The sequence below is a fragment of the Castor canadensis genome, chromosome 11 (assembly GCF_047511655.1).
Source record: "Castor canadensis chromosome 11, mCasCan1.hap1v2, whole genome shotgun sequence".
Taxonomy (NCBI): domain Eukaryota; kingdom Metazoa; phylum Chordata; class Mammalia; order Rodentia; family Castoridae; genus Castor; species Castor canadensis.
The window spans coordinates 1283437-1304887 of NC_133396.1; the positions used below are offsets into that span (position 1 = coordinate 1283437).

The following is a 21451-nucleotide window of genomic DNA, read 5'->3' on the forward strand; positions in this document are numbered from 1 at the left end:
GATATGGACCAATGTAAAGATACTGCTGCTCAGGAGTGATGTGTGGCCTTGGCTAGCATCCCCAGCCTGCCTCGCCTTGGGGTATGACTTCTAGTGTCCACTGGGATGCTGAATGCTGCCCACAGGTGTGTGTGATCTAGGCAGTTGACAAACACCCAACTCTACACAACGGGAACCTGGCTGGAGAGTTAGTAGGGTCCTTGTCACACAAGTAATAAGCAATGTCTGGTCCCAGGGAGTGCCCAACCCCTAGGTGTGGGTCATCCTAGGAAAAGGAATAGCCCATGTTTCATGTTGGAGAGGCTCAGGCTGGGGCAGGAAGTTGATAGTTGGAAAGCCCCCGACTGGATGGGGTTTCCAAGAGCGGAGTGGAGGGGGAGGGAGGATGGTAAAATACCAGACCGTGATACCATGTGGAGGTGCGGGAGAGCTGATAGGAACCCTACAGATCACAGTGGTATCAGATCTCACCCAGTGCCCATGTCTCCAGTGACTAACCTCTAGGGACTAGGATGGACTCAGCACCTCCAAAGTTGCAGCCAGTAACTTCAAGCCCACGTCCCACCCAGCTGCTCTGGACAAGGAGGGATGGACAATAACCAGAGTACCAGGCAGGAGAAGCCACTGCAGAAACTCCTGACCTGGTGCCAGCTTCTGCAGCCCAGGCTGCTTAGGAAAGCATGTCTATTCCACACTTAGGCAGCTGGGAGGGGGGCTGCTGCTGCCAGAGAGCCCTCCTGGTTATGCCTGTATGGGCTCACCACCGTCCTGGTGCTGAGCACTGGGGTGAGCCCAGCTGGGAACTGGCCAGCTGGTCCAGAGGGTCCCTTCTTACCATCACACACCCACCCATTCAGAGCAGCTCCATCAGGCCAGCAGCCACCTTAGCCATCCTTAGCAGGCCCTGTAAGACCCACAGAGAAACTAATTCTGACCCAGCCCTCTGCAGATGGCAGCCCTTTGCAGCAGCTGGTCCCTCACAGACCCAAGAGCAAAGACCCTATGTGACCTCTCCAGCTAAATTCAGCAGGCTTGGACATGGTGAGAGGCACTGCAGTTTTCCCACTCCTATCAGATTGACCACTTCTGCTGAGGAGGAATGGGGCAGCAACCCCAGGCCAATCAACTCTCCCAGCTCATTCTTAAAACGTTCTTTCTTCTCAGCAGCTGTTTTTTGGGTAAGGGCTTCTGAGGTTCTGGTTTGGCAAGAATCTTAATCTTTTCACTCTGGGATTTTCCTAGCCTGTTAGACATGTGAACTCAGACCTCAAGTGCCAAGTTGTGCAGGCATACTGCCAACAGGCAGGACTTTGCTCTGGCTCCTCCCCGCGCAGGCTAACATGAGATGGCACCTGCACCAGGTGCCATGAATGACGTGTCTCTCCAGTCCCAAGTCTAACCTAATCCTAATCCTCCCAGTGCCACCGTGACCTGTAGCCTGGTGTTCCTGGGCCTGGCCTCCCTGCTCTCATGAGCCAGTGCCCAGGGTCCTCTCTGCTCACCTCTCTCTGTGGTTCCCAGGAATCCCCAACATCCACCTCCTCCACCACCCCAAGATGGGCCCTTCTCACACAATAAGAGTGACAGGTTATAGCTAGTGCCAGTTGGTGACAGGTTGGGGTCTGTGATGTAGTGGTGAACTAATCACCAGCTACAATAATTTACGAGAATCTTCTCCAGCCCAGCACCATCCTGCACTAAATAAGCCTGCTTCAGAGCCCACAGGCACTGCTGTTTCAAACTGTTCTCACCTGTACGCCCTCCGCACAGCCCTTACCGTCCACATACCTGCTGGCACAGTAGGACCTGCAGCCTGCAGCCTCAAGAGCCCGAACACCTTTGGTAAGACTGTGGGCTGAAAGGCAGGTGTTTTGTTTTGAGAATTCTGAGTAGTATTAATCAAAACATTTGCTTAGTTGGCATTTCAGCCTGTACTTAATGTGTAACTTCTCTGAGTGTGGGACTCCCTGAAGGATGTCCTGCAGCACTTCTCATGGCCCAGAGAAATGCCAAATGCTAGTCTGTCATAGGGTGGAACCTGGCCCCTAAAGGCATATTCCTTGCAGGGCATGGGCACTAAGGCAAACCGTGGAAGGAACAGGACAAGCCTTGGGAAACAGTCACACAGCAGCCATTCCGTCAGAGCTGAGACCAAGTTTTCAGATGACCCAGCCTACGCTCAAGGGGTGGAATGCACACCCGTGCACCTTATCCAGCTACCAAAGAACCCCAGACAGCCTGGGATTCTCTGGTATCTCCCTCTGGCTTCACAAGAACCAACTTTGCTGTGGGCCAGCAAAGGAAGTCAACATAGGAAGGGCAGAAGTGCCTGGAAAAGAGCCAGAATAGCCGCCCATGAATTCAAGGTACTGTGGTTATCCAGGGTACAGTGCTGTGAGACCCAGGTTTTCACAGATTAGCTTGGCTGGTGCCAACACATCAACACGCCCCATCCCCAAGGTGTTTAACTGCGCCCACTCCCGCACAGTGGCCACTGGCTGCCCAGAGCCATGTGAGACTCAAGCACAGCTGCTTGGATCCATCTGCTCTGTGCACCTGGATGGAGTGTTCTCTGCTTGGTCCTGGAGTCTTTTTTTTTTTTTTTTTCCTGGCTATACTGAGGCAGAACTCAGGGTCTCTAACTGCGATCCTCCTGATCTCTGCCTCCTGAGTAGCTAGGATTACAGGAGTGAGCCACCAGTGCCCAGCTGGTCCTGGTGTCTTAGTTGTCTGTGAACTTTTCTTCATACTTTGCTGTATATTCTAGGGCGAGGCTGCCTTCAAGCCATCACACTCTGGTATCCCAAATCCCTCTGCTCTGCCCCCCCTCCTTGAGTGGACAAAACACATGCCCCAATATTTAGGCACCTAAACTTTGAAACAACTCTATACCCAGAGGTGGCTCGTCTTTTGTCTTGGGCCCCAAACTGTGGCTTGTAAAACAGGTCAAGGGCAACCAAAGATAGCTGGGAGATAGTGCAGCAGAACTAGAGCGACCTCCACCAGACCAGAGACCAGTTCAGCGAGCAAGCGCCTGGCCAAGGGCCTGCTGAGGTGGGAAGGAGGCCAGTATCCCGGCGGGGCCCTCGAAGGGCACACTCGTTCATAGCTGTCCTGGGCCTGTTAAGGGCACCCCCGGGAAGCAGGAAAGTCTCCCAGCAGCCACAGCCGGCATCTGTGGCCTTTGTTCGACCGCGCAGGCGTGGGGCGGGCACAGGGCACTGGTCCCGGAGGCGAGGACTCGAATCTCAGCTGAGATCCACTAGGAAAGGTGGGACATGTGCATGCGCCCAAGTACAAGGGGTCAACAAACTCAGGCACGAAAGCGATTTCCCCTGCGTTTTGCACATTTCGGAAAACACGACGCTGGGACAGTTTAACATGGGAGTAGGCGCTGTCTCCGGTGAGCTTTAACGCTCTCGGGTGCTTCTGCAAGCGGACGGACGCGCGAGGAACAGCGAGCGAAAGCGCGTCGAAGGGGCGGCGGCTTTGAGCAGCGGGAAGGGGAGGGCGGGCGGCTCTGCAGTGAAGAGCTCAACAGCCTGAACGTGAGCTGCTCCGTAAATCCAGAGCTTCTCGCAGCTACGGAAAAGAGCACTGACTTAGTTCAGTGCACGTCAAGTGCCATTTCCACTTGAAGCCAGTAGGAAGAGCCATTAAAAAGGCACTGCTCATCCTCCATGCCCCGACCCCCGGCTCCCAGGGCGCGCACTGCACCCCACGGGGCTCTCGGGCGCAGCCTCCCCGCGCACAGGGGCCTCGGCCTCGCCATGGAGGAAGCGAGGGTCTTGGAATGCGCTCCGACAACCAGAGCCAGAAACGGTACCAAGCAGGGCGGCTCGCGCCTGCGGAACGCGACACCCGCTCGCTGGCGTTGGCCGCGAACGCCACGCTAGTCCCTCGGGGTGCCCACCTCCCGGGCGTACTCCCTAACTGGCGCGGCCGCCACTGTGCAGCCAGCACTTCGGACGGCGCTTCAACAGGACCCGCGACACCGAGTTCCAGCTCCCGGGCAGGCGCAGCACGAGCCGCACGCGCGCCGGAAGTTGCGTCCCTTCAGTTTCCGATCAGAGCAAACGGGGGCGGCGCCAGTTACGGATACGCGGTCCAGTCAGAATGCAACACGAGGGGTTTCGGGGGCGCAGGCGTAGCCCCGCCCCCCAATCGGGGACACCGCTCCACTGCCACGTTCCACAAAGGAACGCGCAGGGTGCGCGCACCTCTTAGCCAATCAGGAGCCAGAGAGTCCGGGCAGCCGAAAGCAACAACCATTCCAGAGCCACCGAAGGTGTGGGAAAAAATTCACCAGTGAGAAGTCGAGGGAGAGAAAGTTCTCCTCCAGGAGCCAATCACAGACTGGGGAAAAGAGTGAGCGCGAGCATGCTAGCCAATCCTGGGCTAGACAAGGGAGGCCCCCTCGCGGCGTTTCCGACTCCAGGGCCGGCCCTAGCAAGGGTATCCAATCCGAGCGCAGCGAGGATGGACGCCACAGCCAGCTGCCCAATCGGAGGGCGGCGGACGGCGCGTGCGCGCGAAGGCGGTGCTCGAGCTGGGGTGGGGGACAGGCGCGCTCCCGGTGCAGGATTTATAAAGGCGAGGCCGGGACCGGTGCGCGCTCTCGTCGCCTTGGCTGTCCCGGCGGCGCCGACCGAAGCGCCCCGCCCGCTGCAGGCTTCCGACATGCTTAGCCGCGCTCTGCTGTTCCTGGCCCTGGCCGTGGCGGCCCGGGTGGGTGCCGACGTCCCCGAGGAGGAGGACAATGTCCTGGTGTTGAAGAAGAGCAACTTCGCGGAGGCGCTGGCGGCGCACAAGTACCTGCTGGTGGAGTTCTGTGAGTGCGCCCCGGGGCCTGGCCGGCCGGCCGGGCGGGCTGGGCTGGGCTGGGCGCTGCTTCGCCGGCCCCCGGGCTGCCGTCGGGGTCGCCCGGCACTGCCCGCGCGTCCGGGCCCTGGCGTCCGGGCGCCTCGCGGCCCGCATGTCCCGGCTGGCCCCGCAGAGGACGGCCTGCCCCGTCCCGGGCCGCGACTTGCTGGGCGCCCCGACTGTCAGCGTTGGCGCTCCCAGCCTCGCGCCGGGCATCCTTCCTGCCCGCGCTGGACGCCGTGGTGTCCAGGGCTCCTTGAGAGTGGCGGCCGGGCTGGGAGCCAGGAAGGTGTCTTTGTGCCCGACGTCCGCATGGCACGAGCCCTGCTAGCCAGGAAACACAGGATGCACTTGTGCGAGCCTCGGCAAAGTCAGGGCAGCTGGCCGAGAAATGCCCTGTCCTGCCCGCGCCCCCAGGCCTCCATGGCTCCCCACCACGTAGAGGTCCCTCTGCCCTGGGACGCTTACGGCCGACACACCTGCTGTCTGGGTTGACAGATTGTCAGTTCCCACGCTGGAGAGCAGCCTAGGTGTGCACACATCGTTAGCACAGGGCTGGGCCAGCGACCTCTTGACCTACCCCGGATTTGGTTATTGATTTATTGATTCACTTTTTGCACCACTGGGGTTTGAACTCCTGGCCTTTGCACTTGCCAGGCAAGCGCTCTACCACTTGAGCCACACCCCCAACCCCTTCCCGGGATTCTTAAAGGGAAATCCTAGAGAAACACTGACCCCGGTTGCCTGCATTACAGGACTTGTCTTCTTGTATTGCTGGCGACTGGGCAGAGTAGGGGGTTGGTGTTCGTTTGGCACTCGTGGCCTCTGTACCGGTATTGCCCAAGAGCACCAGCTATCAGCCCAGTCTCGTGTGTGCATCAAGGGGTTATCTTGGTGTGCTAAGGTTTTTATGAAGGGAGGACAAAGGAGAAGGAAGGGGAAGCAGTGGGTCTGAATCAAGAACTGCTTTCCAGCGTCCTGCTTTCTTTTTCAGATGCCCCTTGGTGTGGCCACTGCAAAGCTCTGGCTCCTGAATATGCCAAAGCAGCTGGGAAGTTGAAGGCAGAAGGTTCAGAGATTCGACTGGCAAAGGTGGATGCTACTGAAGAGTCTGACCTGGCCCAGCAGTATGGCGTCCGTGGCTATCCTACAATCAAGTTCTTCAAGAATGGAGACACGGCCTCCCCCAAGGAGTACACAGGTGTGACTGCAGCACTACCCTTTAATTGTCTTTGCTGAGGGATTTGCCTGCAGGCTTTCAAAGCTAACCTAACTGAAAGCTCAGCCTGTGGTGTGTACGAGAGGTGGGGATCCTTTGCTCGACTGGGTTCTCCATCTACTTCCACACCTGAAGGTCCTATGAGGAAGGTTCTGTCCCTGATAAAGTTGCTCTTGGATCGTGAGAGCTTTGTCTGCAGTGACATCCTTGGTGGTCTCTGTCTGAGGCTTGTCTGATGACTGATCAGTGAGGAGAAGGACCATGCCACTCTGACCACACAGGGCTCCCAGCCATCAGAGCTTCCAGGAGCAACAGTGTAGCCATAATACTTAGGCGATGCTTGCCAACTATCACTTGCAGTATGTCAGCACCAAACCAAGCACTCCTCTGATTCTCACTGCACCACTCCATAAGGGCAGCCTGTCACCAGCACAGCATCACAGCTGGCAGCCACAGACCACAAATTCAAGCCCCAGCCACTTTTAAAGCAGTTTTCATGGAGGTTAGACAATGTAGGCAAGCCAGTCACTGGGGACAAAAGAAGACTTTTTTTTTTTTTTTTTGCACAACTGGGGTTTGAACTCAACTTCACGCTTGCCAAGTAGGTGCTCTACTGCTGAAGTTTCACCTCTGGTTCATTTTCCTCTGGTTGTTTTGGAGATGGTCTCACAAACTATGCTTGGGCTGGTCTCAAACCATGATCCTCCTGATCTCAGCCTCCCAAGTAGCTAAGATTACAGGCGTAAGCCACTGGTACCTATCAAAAAAAGACTCTTGTGTCTCTAAAAATCAGGTCTGTGGATCTTCTGTCAGACCCATGTGGTGGGCAGTCTGAAACCAGCTTGTCCAGTATTAATGAAATGTCCCCTTAAGCAGTCTCATCTTGTTCATTGTCAGCTACTCTGGTCACCTCATTAGGCTATCTGATCTCTACTTTTTATTTGTGTTATTTGTGTTTACTGTTAGAATGGAGAGGGTGTTATCCGCAGTTACTGTGGTTTTCCACTAATTCCTGGGTCTTGTAGATGAGATGACTGTTTCTCAGTCTCTTGTAACTGGCAACTCAGCTTTTCCTTGCCATTGAGCGCAGAATCCTGATAAATTAAATGGGCAGCTTGGCCCTGGTCAGCCCAGGTAGTCCAGCACAGGAGAGGAAAGAGTGGCTTCACTATCCTGCACCTTGACAGAGAGCAGTCTTTCTCTTCGTCATTGTGTCTGCTTTAGGTGGTATACATCTTGGGCTGGTGGAGTGGCTCAAGTGGTAGAGCACCTGCCTAGTGTGAGGCCCTGAGTTCAACCCCAGAACCACCAAAAAAAAGTGCCATCTTTCTCTGGTTCTTACTGGTCTGAGAGGTGGATAGGGCAGGCCCTGGACAGGAACACCTGGCCCACATGAGGGTGTCAGGCAGGGTCAGGTTGAGCCTGTTTTTAAGGTGGCAGAACTGGCACTGAGGCTCACTAACCCCATTTCTATAGGCTCACCCTGGTGTGAGGGCATTGTGGGAGAAGGTGGGTGTGAGTTTAATGAAATTTAGAAAATACAGAGGGATTACTGGAGAAACTTGGTTTGTAATCTTCTCTCTCCCAGAGGAGACCACTTTTCCCTTCTAAAGCACAGCTGTAACCTTGTGCTGGAAGCAGGAAGTGAGTAGCCAGGCTCAGGGCTTCCCTGTATGGACACATCTTGCTCTAAGGGTCTTCAGCTCACTGGGCAGAGCTCAGATGAATGGGCCAGGCAGGGAGGGCGGCACCATTTCATAGGAAAATCTGCATTTGTTTGGGGTGTAGCTGGCAGAGAAGCTGACGACATTGTGAACTGGCTGAAGAAGCGCACAGGCCCCGCTGCCACCACCCTGTCTGATGCTGCAGCTGCTGAGTCCTTGGTGGAGTCCAACGAGGTGGCTGTCATTGGCTTCTTTAAGGTAAACTTTCGAGCTCCATGTCTCTTTTCCTTCTTGAGGGAGGATCCCAACACCTGGGCACCATGATGTCTGCTTGCTGTTGTGCTGGGTGGCCTCTTCAGTGTTGGGGTGTGTGGTCACCTCTTGATTTCCTTCTTCTAGGACGTGGAGTCAGACTTTGCCAAGCAGTTCTTGCTGGCAGCAGAGGCCATTGATGACATACCGTTTGGGATCACATCCAACAGTGATGTGTTCTCCAAATACCAGCTCAACAAAGATGGGGTAGTCCTTTTGAAGAAGGTGAGTGACCCTGGGTAGCTCCTCCCGGGGCAATTCAGGTGTTGGTCTGCAGGGGTAGTGTTGCTTTCTTGATTGCTAAGAGAACCTTGCCTCAGAACTGGGCTGATGATGTGGTTATGAAGGTTATGAAGGGTCCTGGTTCTGCCTTCTCAGAGACATATTGCGGCAGCCATTTCACACTGTGGTCTTTGGACATTGGAGAGCAGGACTATTGCCCAGCTTCCTGTGGCAGTCAACATTCTGGGTCTCCTGAAAGATACAGGGTGTTCTTTTGACTAGTAGGGATTTTTTTTTTTTTTTTAATTCTTTTTCAGTACTGGGGTTTGAACTCAGGGTCTACAACTTTAGCCACTCCACCAGCCCTTTTTTTGTGTTGGGTTTTTTGAAATAGGATTTTGTGAACTACTTGCCTGGGGCTGGCTTCGAATTGTGATCCTCCTGATCACCACCTCTTAAGTAGCTAGGATTACAGGTGTGAGCCACCAGCACCCAGCCAACGAATAGCTTTTTGTTTGATAAATTTTGTATTTGGGATTTGAACACAGGGCTTCTTGCTTGGGAGGCAGGTAATCTACCATTTAAGCCATGCTTTCAGCCCAGCTTTTTACTTTAAACTGTGGTAAGACACATAGAACAGTTGGCCTTTTAAGTGTCTAATTTGGTGGCATTAGTTACATTCACAGCACTGTGAATGTAATATGTCCTATTTTCAGGATTAGTCAATCTCCAGAACTCTTTCCTCACTCCACACAGCTTGCTTCCTCTGTGTATGTTCCCGCCTGCCTGGCAAAGCCACGCCTCCTGTGTCCCCCTTAAAACTGTTGCTGCTGGCCTGGCACCTTCCTCGTTAGAAGCAAGACTTCTCTTGCTTCTGCCTGTTACAGGGACACAGGAAGCGCTGTGCCTGTAGTGTTCCTGATGGGGCTCTTGGGTTTCTTTGGCTGCGCTGGTGCTTTTGGAGAATAACTGTACCAGATGTGTGTACTTGTAGGTTAAGGCCACCCACGTAACGAGAAATCCAGGAGAAAAGTAGAAAAAGTTCTGTGGAAGCAAAGACGAGCGAGTAGGGGTCGGGTGTGTCCTCAGTTGAGGGTAGACCTTCGAAGTGTTATCCCGTCCTATTTCCAGAAGGAGGAAGATTGCAGAGCAGAATGATACTAGACTGTAATCAGGAAGGTTGCAGTGTTTCTGACAGCAGACACTTGGTTTGGAAACCTTGTCCTCACACCTGAAGTCATTTTTTGTATTTTTCACCTCTGAAACTGCTTCCCAGGCAAGGGTCTGAGTGACACTGGGGCTAGAACTGTGACTCAAGCAGTAGAGTGCCTGGCCTACCAAGCACAAAGCCGGAGTTCAAATCCCAGTTTTGCCAAAAAGTAGAAAGGTTAAGGTGTAGGACCAGTTAGTGCTCTGTAGTAAGGCCTGAGCATCTGGCACTTCTGGGACTGGGAAGAGGGCAGGAAGCCTCTCCCAACAACTACTGGAGTATGAGTGAGTGTTCCGTGGCTTTCTGTGTCCTTGTTCTTGGCATTTAGCCATTTCTCCAACCCCATCCTCAGAACTCCAGCCACCTGACACTCCACTCATACAAGTGCTCATGTCTCCTAAAGGGAACAGAATTACTGAATTACCAATTGTCTTTGCACACATGCCTAGGGAATGTTAATTTGATGCCTGACTAGAAAAATCAGGAAGTACTGAGTTAAGCAGATAGCATAAAAGCTTTTTGGAATATTAGAAAATCACGAATCTCATTCTAAAGTTGAGGTTGTAAAGACATTTCCCTGAGTTCATCTACACCTCGCCCTGTGTTTGGGTGACTGTCTTAACACGACATGGATGGTTTTGGTGATCGCAGATCCTTGGAGGTTAGAAGGATCATTTCTTGTTCTTTCCTTCAAAGAATGGAGTTCACAGTAGACTTGCTGTACAGGCTGTCGGTTTTTCTTGAGACAGTGTCTTCACTATGCTGCCCAGGGTGGCCTCAATCTCCTGGGTTTAAGCAATTGTCCTGCCTCAGCCTCCTGAGTAGCTGAGACTACAGGTGTGTGCTGCCATGCATGCCTTCTACGTGTGGGGTTTTTCTGCCTAGATTGTCTGGTGTCCATTCAGGGATGAGGCTGGTTAGTGGGTGGTACTTCCTCTTGCACTCAGAATGCTCACACATCCATGATGGTGAATTGCCACAGGGGCTCAGCAAAGCCATGGACTTGCTTACCAGTAGCTGTTTTGTAGGGTCAATAGGGTACACATCTGGAATCAGACAGAGGAGGATGACACTAGAGTCCATTTGGATCTCTGACTGCAGCTGTACCCACACTCCCTATTTCTCCACCAAATATATTTTCTTTGTCTTTGTTCCTCTTCCTTCAGGATGTTAAACGTCCTTCCACCAAGTGATCTGGGTTTTCCTGTCTGCCTGGGGACCGTTGGTGGCAGCATGACAGTGCCAGATACTTCCCCAGTGGGACCAGGCAGACCAGCCTGCTGCTTGCTTCTTTCCATCTTGGCTGGAGAGTGGTGGAGCGGCCAGGGCTGAGAAACAGAGCTGTAGTGCTAGGGCAGCCAGTCAGGGCCACTGGGTACAGTGTTTGGCCTATAGGATTCTGAGTTTATTTATTTTGATGTCTACTTCATTTTTTCTTTTTGGGAAGCTAGAGTGTGGGGCTAGGGGCCTTCCCACCAGCCTATAGTATCGGGCCTTTTCAGAAGTCTAACATAGTGGCCTGGCAGGACGCTGTTGGCTCATGGAAGAGACAGTGGTCTCTGTGTAAGGCTCACAGCCAGGCCACATACAGCTAAGTGGGAGCTATTTGTTTTTACCAAAGTAGACTGAACAAGTGCCATGTGGCCAGCCACATTACCAGGATTGCAGCCCAACACAGGTTTTCAGCTGTGTTCCTGGTTAGGGTGAGGCAGGCCAGACAGTACTTGGTGTTCTGACGGGAGCTCAGCATTTTACCTGGGGAAAGTAGGTCTGGGTTCTACTGAGTACCTGACTGGCAGCTGTTTAAATGACACTTTCAAAGGGCCTCCTGGCTTCACCTTTTACCCCGTTTTCCTCTCCACATTTGCTGATTTGGGGAAATGAAAGCCTCTACCCTTGGGACTCAGGTGGAGAGCATTGCACAGCACAGTGCTCTGCCTGGTTTGTGGGGTTTTTTTTGTTTTTGTTTTTGTTTTTTCTTTCTTAATTCACAACCAGGCCACATACAGCTAAGTGGGTACTTACTTAAAACTCTACCATGGAGTTGTATACCGGCTTCACCTGGATGTAACCTACCGTTGTGCTGGGAAGTGGTCGCCACTGGGCTCTACTCCCAGCCCAACCAATGTTTCTGTGGGGAACATAAAGGGAATTGGCCATTGTGGAAAGATATGTATAGTCAACTTACCACATCCTTTGATCTAACCAACCTGGATCAAAAATACTTAGCAGTAAGGCTGGGTACAGTGGCTCATGCCTATAATCCTAGGTAACCAGGAGGCATAGATTGGGAGGATGGCAATTTGAGGCCAGCCCAGGCAGAAAGTTAGTAAGACCCTACCTCAACAAAAAAGTAGGTGTAGCTGGGTACCCGTGGCTCACAACTGTAATCTTAGCGGGTTGGAAGGCAGAGATCAGGATTGCAGTTCAGAGCCAGCTCAGGAATAGTCTCAAAAATACCCAGTACAAAAAAGGGCTAGTGCAGTGGCTCAAGTGGTGGAGTGCCTGCCTGGCAAGTGTGTGAGTTCAAACCCTAGTACCACTAAAAAAAAAAAAAAAAGAGAGAGAAAGAAAGAAAAGCTGGTTGTGGTGGTAAAAATCTAATCCCAGCTCAGGAGGCATAAACAGAAGGATCAAGGTCTGAGGCTGGCCACAGGGGGAAAAAGGTGCAAGACTCTATCTAAAAAATAAGTAAAGAGAGTTGGAGCATGGCAAAAGCGGTAGAATGGTTGCCTACCAAGCACCAGGCTCTGGGTTCAAACTCCCAGTACCACCAAAAAAAAAACCTCAGAAATAAGCCGTGCTGGTGTGCACCTGTAATTCTAGCACTTGGGAGGTGGAGGCAAGAGGATTGTAAATTTGAGGCCAGCCTGAGCTATATAGTGTCTCAAAAAAGAAAAAAAAAAAAAGTACCTTTGGCCATGCAGATACTCTGAGAGGGTCTAGGGTCCCTGGTTTAAACACCATATTTTGTGACCTGCTGTTTTAAGAACTTGGAAATGAGGAAGGTAACATATAAAACCTGACCTCCTCCTCAACCCACAGCAGCTGGAGGCTCCTGTCTTGTGGGCAAAGGCAGTGTTACTTGTCACGTGCTCTGGTCTGCAGCAGGCCTCTACTTTGCTGCTTCATGTACTTGTATGGAGTGCATGGATCTCTGCAGTGACTTGGCCTGCCCTGGCTTGGCCTGATGGAGAGGCAGCAGTTTCCGGTGGGCTTGTAGGGATGGGATCCAGTCATACCTGTGACTGTCTGGCCACCCATACCCTTCAGTCAGAGCAGCTGAAGGACCATGAGCCACTGGGCTTGAGCTGTGGATGTGAAGCCAATTTGTAGACTTGCTGCTGGTTGAAAGGTGATAGCTAAGTCCAGTCTTGACAGTCAGAGAACAAGTGTGTTGGCCCCCATTGCTGGGACTCTCCTATGCTGTATTTGGCCAAGCCTGGGAACCTGTCCCGTGGCACTGACTCACAGCAGTAAAGCTCACAGCTCCCTTTCTGTCTACAGTTTGATGAAGGCCGGAACAACTTTGAGGGAGAGGTCACAAAAGAGAAGCTGTTGGACTTCATCAAGCACAACCAGCTGCCTCTTGTCATCGAGTTCACAGAGCAGGTGTGGCTCCTGCAACCCTGAGTGGGGGTGGACGGTGCGGCAGAGACCTCCAGCTCCGGCAGGAGGCCGGTCACCACTGTTTTTAGGTGTTCAGTGGTCTTGGGGCCACTGAGAAAATGCCACCAAAGCTTAGCTTGTGGCTCAGGCCCAGTAACTTCCATTTGTAACACAGACGGCCCCGAAGATCTTTGGAGGTGAAATCAAGACGCACATCCTGCTCTTCCTGCCCAAGAGTGTTTCTGACTACGATGGCAAACTGAGCAACTTCAAGAAAGCAGCCGAGGGCTTCAAGGGCAAGGTGGGCCACCTCGTCTCCAACCTTGCAGCGGAAATGGGGCTCATACCAGGAGGTAGAGGCCAAGCCCTCTACAGCTGCTTTCTTTGGGTGTGGGTGTTAGAGAGTCCATGAGGCTTTCCCTGCTGCTGCTTTGGTCAGGCACCCTGGGTCTGATATGGAGGAGAGTAGTTTCTTGGGCACAAGTTGCTTTTGGGTGGGAGCCTGTCTGGAGCCTGTCTCAATTTGCCTTTTCTTCCCCAAGATCCTGTTTATCTTCATCGACAGTGATCATGCTGACAACCAGCGCATCCTTGAGTTCTTCGGTCTGAAGAAGGAGGAGTGCCCAGCTGTGCGGCTCATTACCCTGGAGGAAGAGATGACCAAGTACAAGCCAGAGTCAGATGAACTTACGGCAGAGAAAATCACAGAGTTTTGCCACCGCTTCCTGGATGGCAAGATCAAGGTGCTCACCAGGCCTGGATTGTGCTGACCACAGTTAGTTTTACAGAGTAGAGAATTCACCCCTGGTCTCTGGGTTCTAGTGTCTCAGGCTTCGTACAGCTTCAGCTTCAAAGTCTGAAGACATTAATACAAGAATAAGAACCTGAGCACAGAGCCCATGATAGTGTGAGGTTTCCATTCTTGTCATCTACCCTTGAGGACCATGGGAAGCCCTCTTGTTGAATTGTCTGTACAGTCATGTACCAAGGTAGCTTCAAGGTCATAAGGGCACTTCTCTGCACTTTCCATTGGCTGACCTTGCAGACTCAGTACTTTCTTGTTAGGTTCTTGGCAGCATCAGCTCTGGCAGTCTTGGGACAGCGCTGTCCCTAACCATGGTTTCTCTGCCTTCCAGCCCCACCTGATGAGCCAGGAACTGCCTGAAGACTGGGACAAGCAGCCTGTCAAAGTGCTGGTTGGGAAAAACTTTGAAGAGGTTGCTTTTGATGAGAAAAAGAATGTCTTTGTGGAATTCTGTAAGTGAAAGTCTCTGGCTTCCCAGCTTGCTTCACCAGCACTGCTTGTGAGGCGCACAGAACTCAGTGCAAGTGTCTGCAGGCAGTTCTGTGGTCTAGGATGGCCCTCAGCTCTTCTTTGCTTTCAGATGCCCCATGGTGTGGTCACTGCAAGCAGCTGGCCCCCATTTGGGATAAACTGGGAGAAACATACAAGGATCATGAGAATATCGTCATTGCCAAGATGGACTCAACAGCCAACGAGGTGGAGGCGGTCAAAGTGCACAGCTTTCCCACACTAAAGTTCTTCCCTGCAAGTGCAGACAGAACGGTGCGCCTTCCCAACAGGGCTCTGCTGGGGCTCTGGAGTGTTCTGTTTCCCATGCCAGCTTAGGGCCCCTCTCATCCAAGGAGCCTGGGTCCAGGAAGGAGTCGGGAGGGACCACAGGGGCCTCCTCTTCAGAAGCAGCTGTTAACCTGCATGGTCCAGTGGGGCCATGACCAGCTCTATCCCCTTGTTTCCCACAGGTCATCGATTACAACGGGGAGCGGACGCTAGACGGTTTTAAGAAGTTCTTGGAGAGTGGTGGCCAGGATGGGGCAGGGGATGACGATGTGAGTGTGGTCACACAAACCCCAGGCCAGCCTGGATAACCCAGGATAGCCTGGGTCCATTTGGGAGGTGCTGGCCTTAGAGTTTGATGTGGGAGCTGGAGTGGTCCCTTTTGAGGGGAGGCACCTGTGCATCCTGGGACCTGGGAATGCACACCTCTTTTGGATGGCTGAGGGCAGGGCTCCCGAGACTCTACTGTAGTTCTTCCCAAGGGAGGGACTGGGAAGGTGCCTTTGAAAGCCGGATTTGGATTGGGAAGTCTCACATTTGCCCCACAGTGTCCACATATCCCTGCTAATTTGGACTCAGATGTCCAGCCTGCCAGCTAAGCCCTGTGTATGCTTTGCTGATGTGACCACTTGTGACTGCAGTGTTCCACAGGCCCCAGATTCAAGGGTGGACGTGGGCTGACCCTTAGGAGCTCAGTCCTGTCCAAACCATGACGATGTGAGTGTGGTCACAGAGACCCCAGGCCAGCCTTTGGGGACAGCCTGGGTCCATGTGGGAGGTGCTGGCTTTAGGTGTGACCAGTGACCATAGTGGTGAATACTGTGGAGGAAGCAGAGGACAAATCAGGAGAATTTGGTGGGAGCGAGTAACCACCACCATGGGGAACATTTTAAACAGGAGTGAAGGACATGGTGGTTGGACCGGCAAGAGCCCCTTGAGGGTGCTGGTGAAGCAGATAGGGAAAGCAGACCTGTTCCAAAGGAGCCACTGCAGCCCTGGGGGTTGGGACCTGTTGAGGGAGGATGGCCATGGCTCCTGCTGCCAGTTGCTATTGCAGGCCATACAAAGCCTGGGATAGGAAAGGGATGAGCTGTACCTGGTGGTTACTGTACTTGGGCTAGCAGTGGGACTGTTACCCGTCAGGTCAGAGACCCTCTGGTCGGAGACACCTTGGCACCACAGCCATTGGAAGGTCTGAGAGCTGGGCTGTTTCCCAGGGCTCCTGTTTCAGGAGGTTCTACTGCATCCTGCTTTGTAGACAGAGACCCTGTGCCCTGCTCAGGGCTGCTCTTGTAACTGGAGCTGGGTCCAGTGTATGACCAACTGGTCCCTGGTATGCTGGTCAGCCTCACCTGGATACTGCTGCACAGCCATGGTCCTTTAATAACTGCCCCTTTCTTCCTGAATTTAGGACCTAGACCTAGAAGAAGCCTTAGAGCCAGACATGGAGGAAGATGACGATCAGAAAGCTGTGAAAGACGAACTGTAATGGGGAAACCAGACCTGGGCACCCAACTCGACACCTCGGTGGGCTGCGCTCCCAGCTGCCCATACCTCCGGAGCCCGATCCTCACCCGAGGAGGGCACGTCATCGGAACCCAGGGAATCTTTCTGAAGCCACACTCATTCTAATGTGTTTGCTTACACTCGTCTCCTTTTGCTTTTCAGTTTTGGAAAGGGATCCTCTCTAGGCCAGCCCGACCTGTGGGCTACTTTTTTTTTTTTTTTTTTTTTTAAATGGTGACGTACTTTTTGTACATGGGTTTTGTCCCGAGTGCTCGCTAAAATGTTGGGATCTCACATTGGTAAAGTCTTTCCTGTAGAGGGGTTTATACTATCGCTTAAAAAATTCCATCTGTGGGACTTGTATAGACATTTTTCGACATCAGGGTATTTGTTCCACCATGGCCGGGTCTCCCTGGGAGACTCCCGTCCCTGGTGTTAGGAGGGACGAACCCAGGCTGGACTCACTCATGCTGCACCTCCACCTGTGCCAGTGTTGCCAGCCTGGCTTTTGCAGTTTTTGATTAAACAGATCTCTGGATTGTATCAGGGTGGGCCTACCATGTTTGGAGGAGGGGACAGTAGTTGCAGGCTACTGGGCCCAGGACAGGCCTCTACTGCTCCCCCTAGCTCTCCCCAAGCCAGGACTACCCTGCCTGCCTGCTGTGGGCACATCGCTCCGTAACCACTGGATTCTTATCCAGTGTGGTCTGTGGGAGGCAGAACCAGGACCCTTGATTCCCAGGCTGGAAGATGGCCAAGGATATTGGGTCTGAATCAAATGTTAACCATTCTTCAGGCATTTCTACAATATTGGAATTGAACACATTGGCCAAATAAAGTTGAAATTTTACTATCCATCGTCACCTCTGCTTTATGACCTCTTTGAGCCATGTGAGCTGGGCTGGAATTCTGACCCTGAAGAAGACCACAGGCTTTGGCAGGGTCTTTTGTTGAAATGCCCTAACAAAAGCAGAAATGTACACCTGCCTCACGATGCACAGCCTGAGGTCTGAGTGTGTGCAGCCCTGGGATGGATGGTGTATATGTGCCGTGACAAGTGGAGGCCACTCAGACCACCGCCTGCCATCCGGGCCATTGCCCTGGCTGCTGCCATTCCCTTCTGTGTCTGATGTCATGACATGGACTGCACGTGAACCCCATCACAACCGTGGACGTTGCCCCACGTACAGCTATCCCAGCCACAAGTGACGTGGTTGGAATGTGCTGGGTCATTGCTGGGCCATCACTACACTGATGGGAATTCCAGGCCTCAAGAATTGGTAAGTGAATGAGTTGCCAAGGTTGATACCAAATCTAGAAATGAGCATCTGGTGGCCAAGGGTACAATTCACTGGTTGGGGGGAGGGGGGAAGGGAGGGGAGAAATCTAAAAATAGGACATTTCCTGGTTTTTTTTAAAATGAAACTTGAAGACAAATTTGGGGGCACTCAGGAGGCTGAGGCAGAATGTCAGATTCAAGGCCAGCCTGGATTAAATAGTGAGACCCTTAGAAAATGGGCTAAGCTGGAGGTGTGGCTCAAGTGTTGTAAGTGCAAAGCCCTGAGTTCTAACCCCAGCATAGCAAAAAAAGAAAGGCTGAGACAGGAAGATCTCAGTTCCAGGCCAGCCTGGGGTACATAGCAAGACCCAATCTCAAAAAGAAAAAAAAAAATGGAGCTTTACTTAACCTTGGCTTGTTCATAGTTCATGAAAAAAATACAAGTGAAATCAGTTTCCCAGACTTGAGCTGCTGCCTGATGTGTAAGAGGCAGCGACGCTCTCGACTTTCCTCAGTCATGCTGGTGGGGACAGGAGCGCTGAGGCCCACAAGAGCCAATAGGCCTTGGGATGGTCATAGGGTTCTGGATGGGACGAGTGGGCGAAGGGGCCCGCAGAGGTCTGAGGTCAGACAGCACAACCATATCAAGGGTTCCCAGAAGCCCTGTGTTCCACCCTCTGTGCTGACTTGTCTCCTGGAGTGCAAAGCCTTCAGCGCCACCAAGACCCCTAGGTGCCCTCCGCTATGTTCGTGGCCTCAGATGGCTGGTGAGGGCCATTGCTGCCAAACCTGGCTGTCAGCCTCAACCTCGACTTTCTGAGTGTGGTTCTCTCCGAGGTCTCAGCCCAGGGGAACAGGTGGGTCATCTCCCCAGTGCCCAGCCTTGCCCTGCCACACAGGCCCTCACAAGCCCAAGGCTGCTTGTGCCTGATGGGACTATGCAGTGTGCAGCTAGCAGAAGACCTGTTGTCAGCTGCTATCACTGGCTCTCAGTGGCCAGTGTCAGAACTGGTTTCTGGCTAATTTGGCTCCAGGCGTCTCAGCAGGGGTGGGGTGAAGAGTGATGCCTGGGTCCTGCCAACACAGTGGGGTATGTCCACTATCCACTGTGGGCACACAAGGGGATTGGTGGAGTGGTTCAAGTGGTAGAGTGCCTGCTTAGCAAGTATGAGGCTCTGAGTTCAAACCCAAGTACAAAAGAAGAAAAACATAATTAAGTGGGCACACTTGGGAGGTTGGATAGGAGGATGTTAGCTCTGTCCCCCAAAATATGAGCGGAGGCCCTACAGGGGAAGACATTGGGCCTCCAAGGGAGGAACGAAGACAGCAGGGCTGAGAGCAGTTGAAAGGAATGTGCTGTGCTCCCTACCTGGGAGACAGTGTGTGTGATCCTGCTGCCCAGCTGTGCAGGGACCTGACCTCTGCATAGAAAGTAGGGACCAGACAGCCACCATCACGCACTCCTGGGAGGGGAGTGAGTCACGGATACCTTTCCTCTTTTGCAGAGGCAGCTGATGAGTGCATTCCTGGGCTATGCCAGGAGGCTGTGGGGTGGTATCCAAAACCTCTCTGGCTAGGCGGGTGGATTAGCAAGGCAGCTTTGAAGGCTCTGTGGGAAGGCAGGGAAGGCTTAGCAACTGGGACTTCCCAGTCTCTCTCCCTCTCTCCTCCTCTCCTCTCTCTCTGTCTTCAGGTATGAGAAACCATTGAACCTAAAGAAACAGATACCAGACCTAGGCCCTGCCCTAGGGGTCCTCTGGCCTCAGAACCCACCTGGCCCACTGGGCCTGCCACAGACCCTTGCCAACTTTCCTTGCAGCCCCCTAGTATTCATTGTGTTTTGTGCAAAGCAGTGGTGGAGGCATTCTCTGGACTTTTTAAAGTTTGGAGGTAACCTTTTTGCATCAGTGTTTTGTCTTCCAAAAAGTAGAAAATTTAAATCACATCAACCAGGTCACTTCACAGGTTCACACCACCTGAGAAAAATGGGGGATAAAGCTACTGAGCTTATCAGTAGCTTATCTGGCTTTGTCCCGATGGCATGTTGGCCTTGTCCACCACAGCAGGTTGTACAGCTCATGGCCTGCTCCTGCTGAAAACCTCAAAGGGGAGAGGTGCCAGCCAGCGTCTGGGGCTCAGAATACCATCGCCCTTTCCAGGAACTTGCTGGAACAAAGGCATGTCAGGCCATTCTAGGGGGTCTGTGGCAGCTGGAAGACTTTTTTCGGAGACCAGACCCTTCTCTGATCCAAACAGAAACCCTAAAGCCCGGCCCCCCATGCTCTCTCGGCTCACTGTTAGCAGGAAGGGACGGGGGCTCCCTCATGGGGTTACCAACAGCCTCACCTGACAGACTTGCCCGGCTCCAGCATGCCCAGAGGACCAGTCGCTGCTGCTGCTGCTGGAAAAGGCCTTTCTGCCAGTCCTCCTGGCCACGGTGTTTGTAGCAGCTTCACTTTCATATGATCCTCTGAGCTAGGAGTGCAGGCAGCACTTTTCCACAACACAAGAAAAGGCAATGTTCACATCAAAGGAGGGTCTGTCACCTGGCTGGAGTATAGAACCTGAAGCCTCTCAGCTTCCTGTAAATGAGTCAGGAGAACCTGTACCTGACTCCTCCCAAGTGACCAGGAGTTGCAGCTGACCAGCACTTCCCTCTGAGCTCTGGACCCACCCAGCAGAGTCTCTGTGGGCCAGGGCCTGGCCAGAGTTTGTAGGGTGCTATGACACATAAGTGTTGGAAGCAGCAGCCCCTGAGCTGCTTTTGCACAGAGACGTGGAGAAACCCCCTCCAGGGAAGGAGGCCTCGGTCGGTGCTATCCGTCCTGTAGTCCGTAGCCCACGGCTTTACACCTGCCGAGTGTGTAATACGCTTGATAACTTGATTTGCTGGCTGGAGACCAGCCTAATGATGTAAGGCCTGCTACTGAACACACTGCCTCCCCAGCTCCCCGCGTCATTCAGGCCTCCAGTGGCCACCTGGAGCATCTCGCCATTGTGGTGGGTTGTTATGCCCCAGTACTTCCCAACGTGACCTTATTTGGAAATAAGGCCATTGTTAATATATTGATTAAAATGAGTTCATGCTGGACACCAGTCATGGTGTCCTCATAAGAAGGGCAGATGTGAGGAACACCCTCCTTGCTGTCCCCCTTATGTTACTGTTATGACACCAGGTCCCGATACAGGCTTTCTTAAAAACAAAAAAAAAAAAAGGAAGGGCAGATTTCAGCCAGGTATGGTAGTGCACACTTATAATCCTTCCTCCTAAAGCTGGAGAACCATGAGTTCCAGACCAGCTCCAGCTGTACAACAAGTTCAAGACCAACCTAGAACAACCCGATCTCAAAAAGCAGTGGGGAGGGGTACTGGTGGCATGGCTCAAGCAGTAGAGCACCTGCCTAGCAAGTACAAAGCCCTGAGTTCAAATCCCAGTACTACCCAAAAAAGAGTGTGTGTGTGTTGTGAGGAACTTGGACATAGACACAGGGAGAAGCCATGTGGGTGATGCTTCAACAAGCCAAGGAACACCAGGATGGCAGTGATCTCCAGGAGTTGTAGAGCGCCTGAAACAGATCCTACCTCAGAGCCTCAGAAGGAGCCCACCCTGGTAACCCCTGGGTCTCAGGATGCCAGCCTTCAGAGCCATGAGAAGACTTAATAAGCCCCTCTGTGATGCTTTGCCATGACAGTTCAGGCAGGTTTAACAGCCAGCTTCCAGTGGGCAGGGGAAGCCTGCAGGACCTAATGGGGGCTGGGCCTGACCCCACAGTCATGTTTCTGACTCCCATGCCGCCACATGCACCACCTCAACCTCACAAAAGTGAGGGCAGCCAGCAGTGAGCTCTGTGGGAGGCTGGGAGCATGAGACCAAGGTATGGGCAGAGTGGGCTCCTTCCCAGGCCGAGGGCAGAGGAAACACACCACCTGGTAATGGTCTTCTCTTCGGGGAGGAGACTGGACACTATCGGCAGTGTACCCAGAACCT

General features: G+C 52.9%; 1 protein-coding gene across 1 annotated transcript; it reads left to right on the forward strand.

Annotated features, from left to right (window-relative positions):
• The first annotated feature begins 4600 nt into the window (after nt 1–4600).
• Nucleotides 4601–17039, forward strand: P4hb (prolyl 4-hydroxylase subunit beta). Its single transcript, XM_020187891.2, has 11 exons — nt 4601–4831; nt 5858–6064; nt 7871–8004; nt 8146–8283; nt 12998–13102; nt 13275–13400; nt 13642–13842; nt 14236–14356; nt 14485–14666; nt 14864–14950; nt 16090–17039. The coding sequence occupies exons 1-11, from the start codon at nt 4681–4683 to the stop codon at nt 16165–16167; spliced, it is 1530 nt and encodes a 509-aa protein (XP_020043480.1). The 5' UTR covers nt 4601–4680; the 3' UTR covers nt 16168–17039.
• The last annotated feature ends 4412 nt before the right edge of the window (nt 17040–21451 follow it).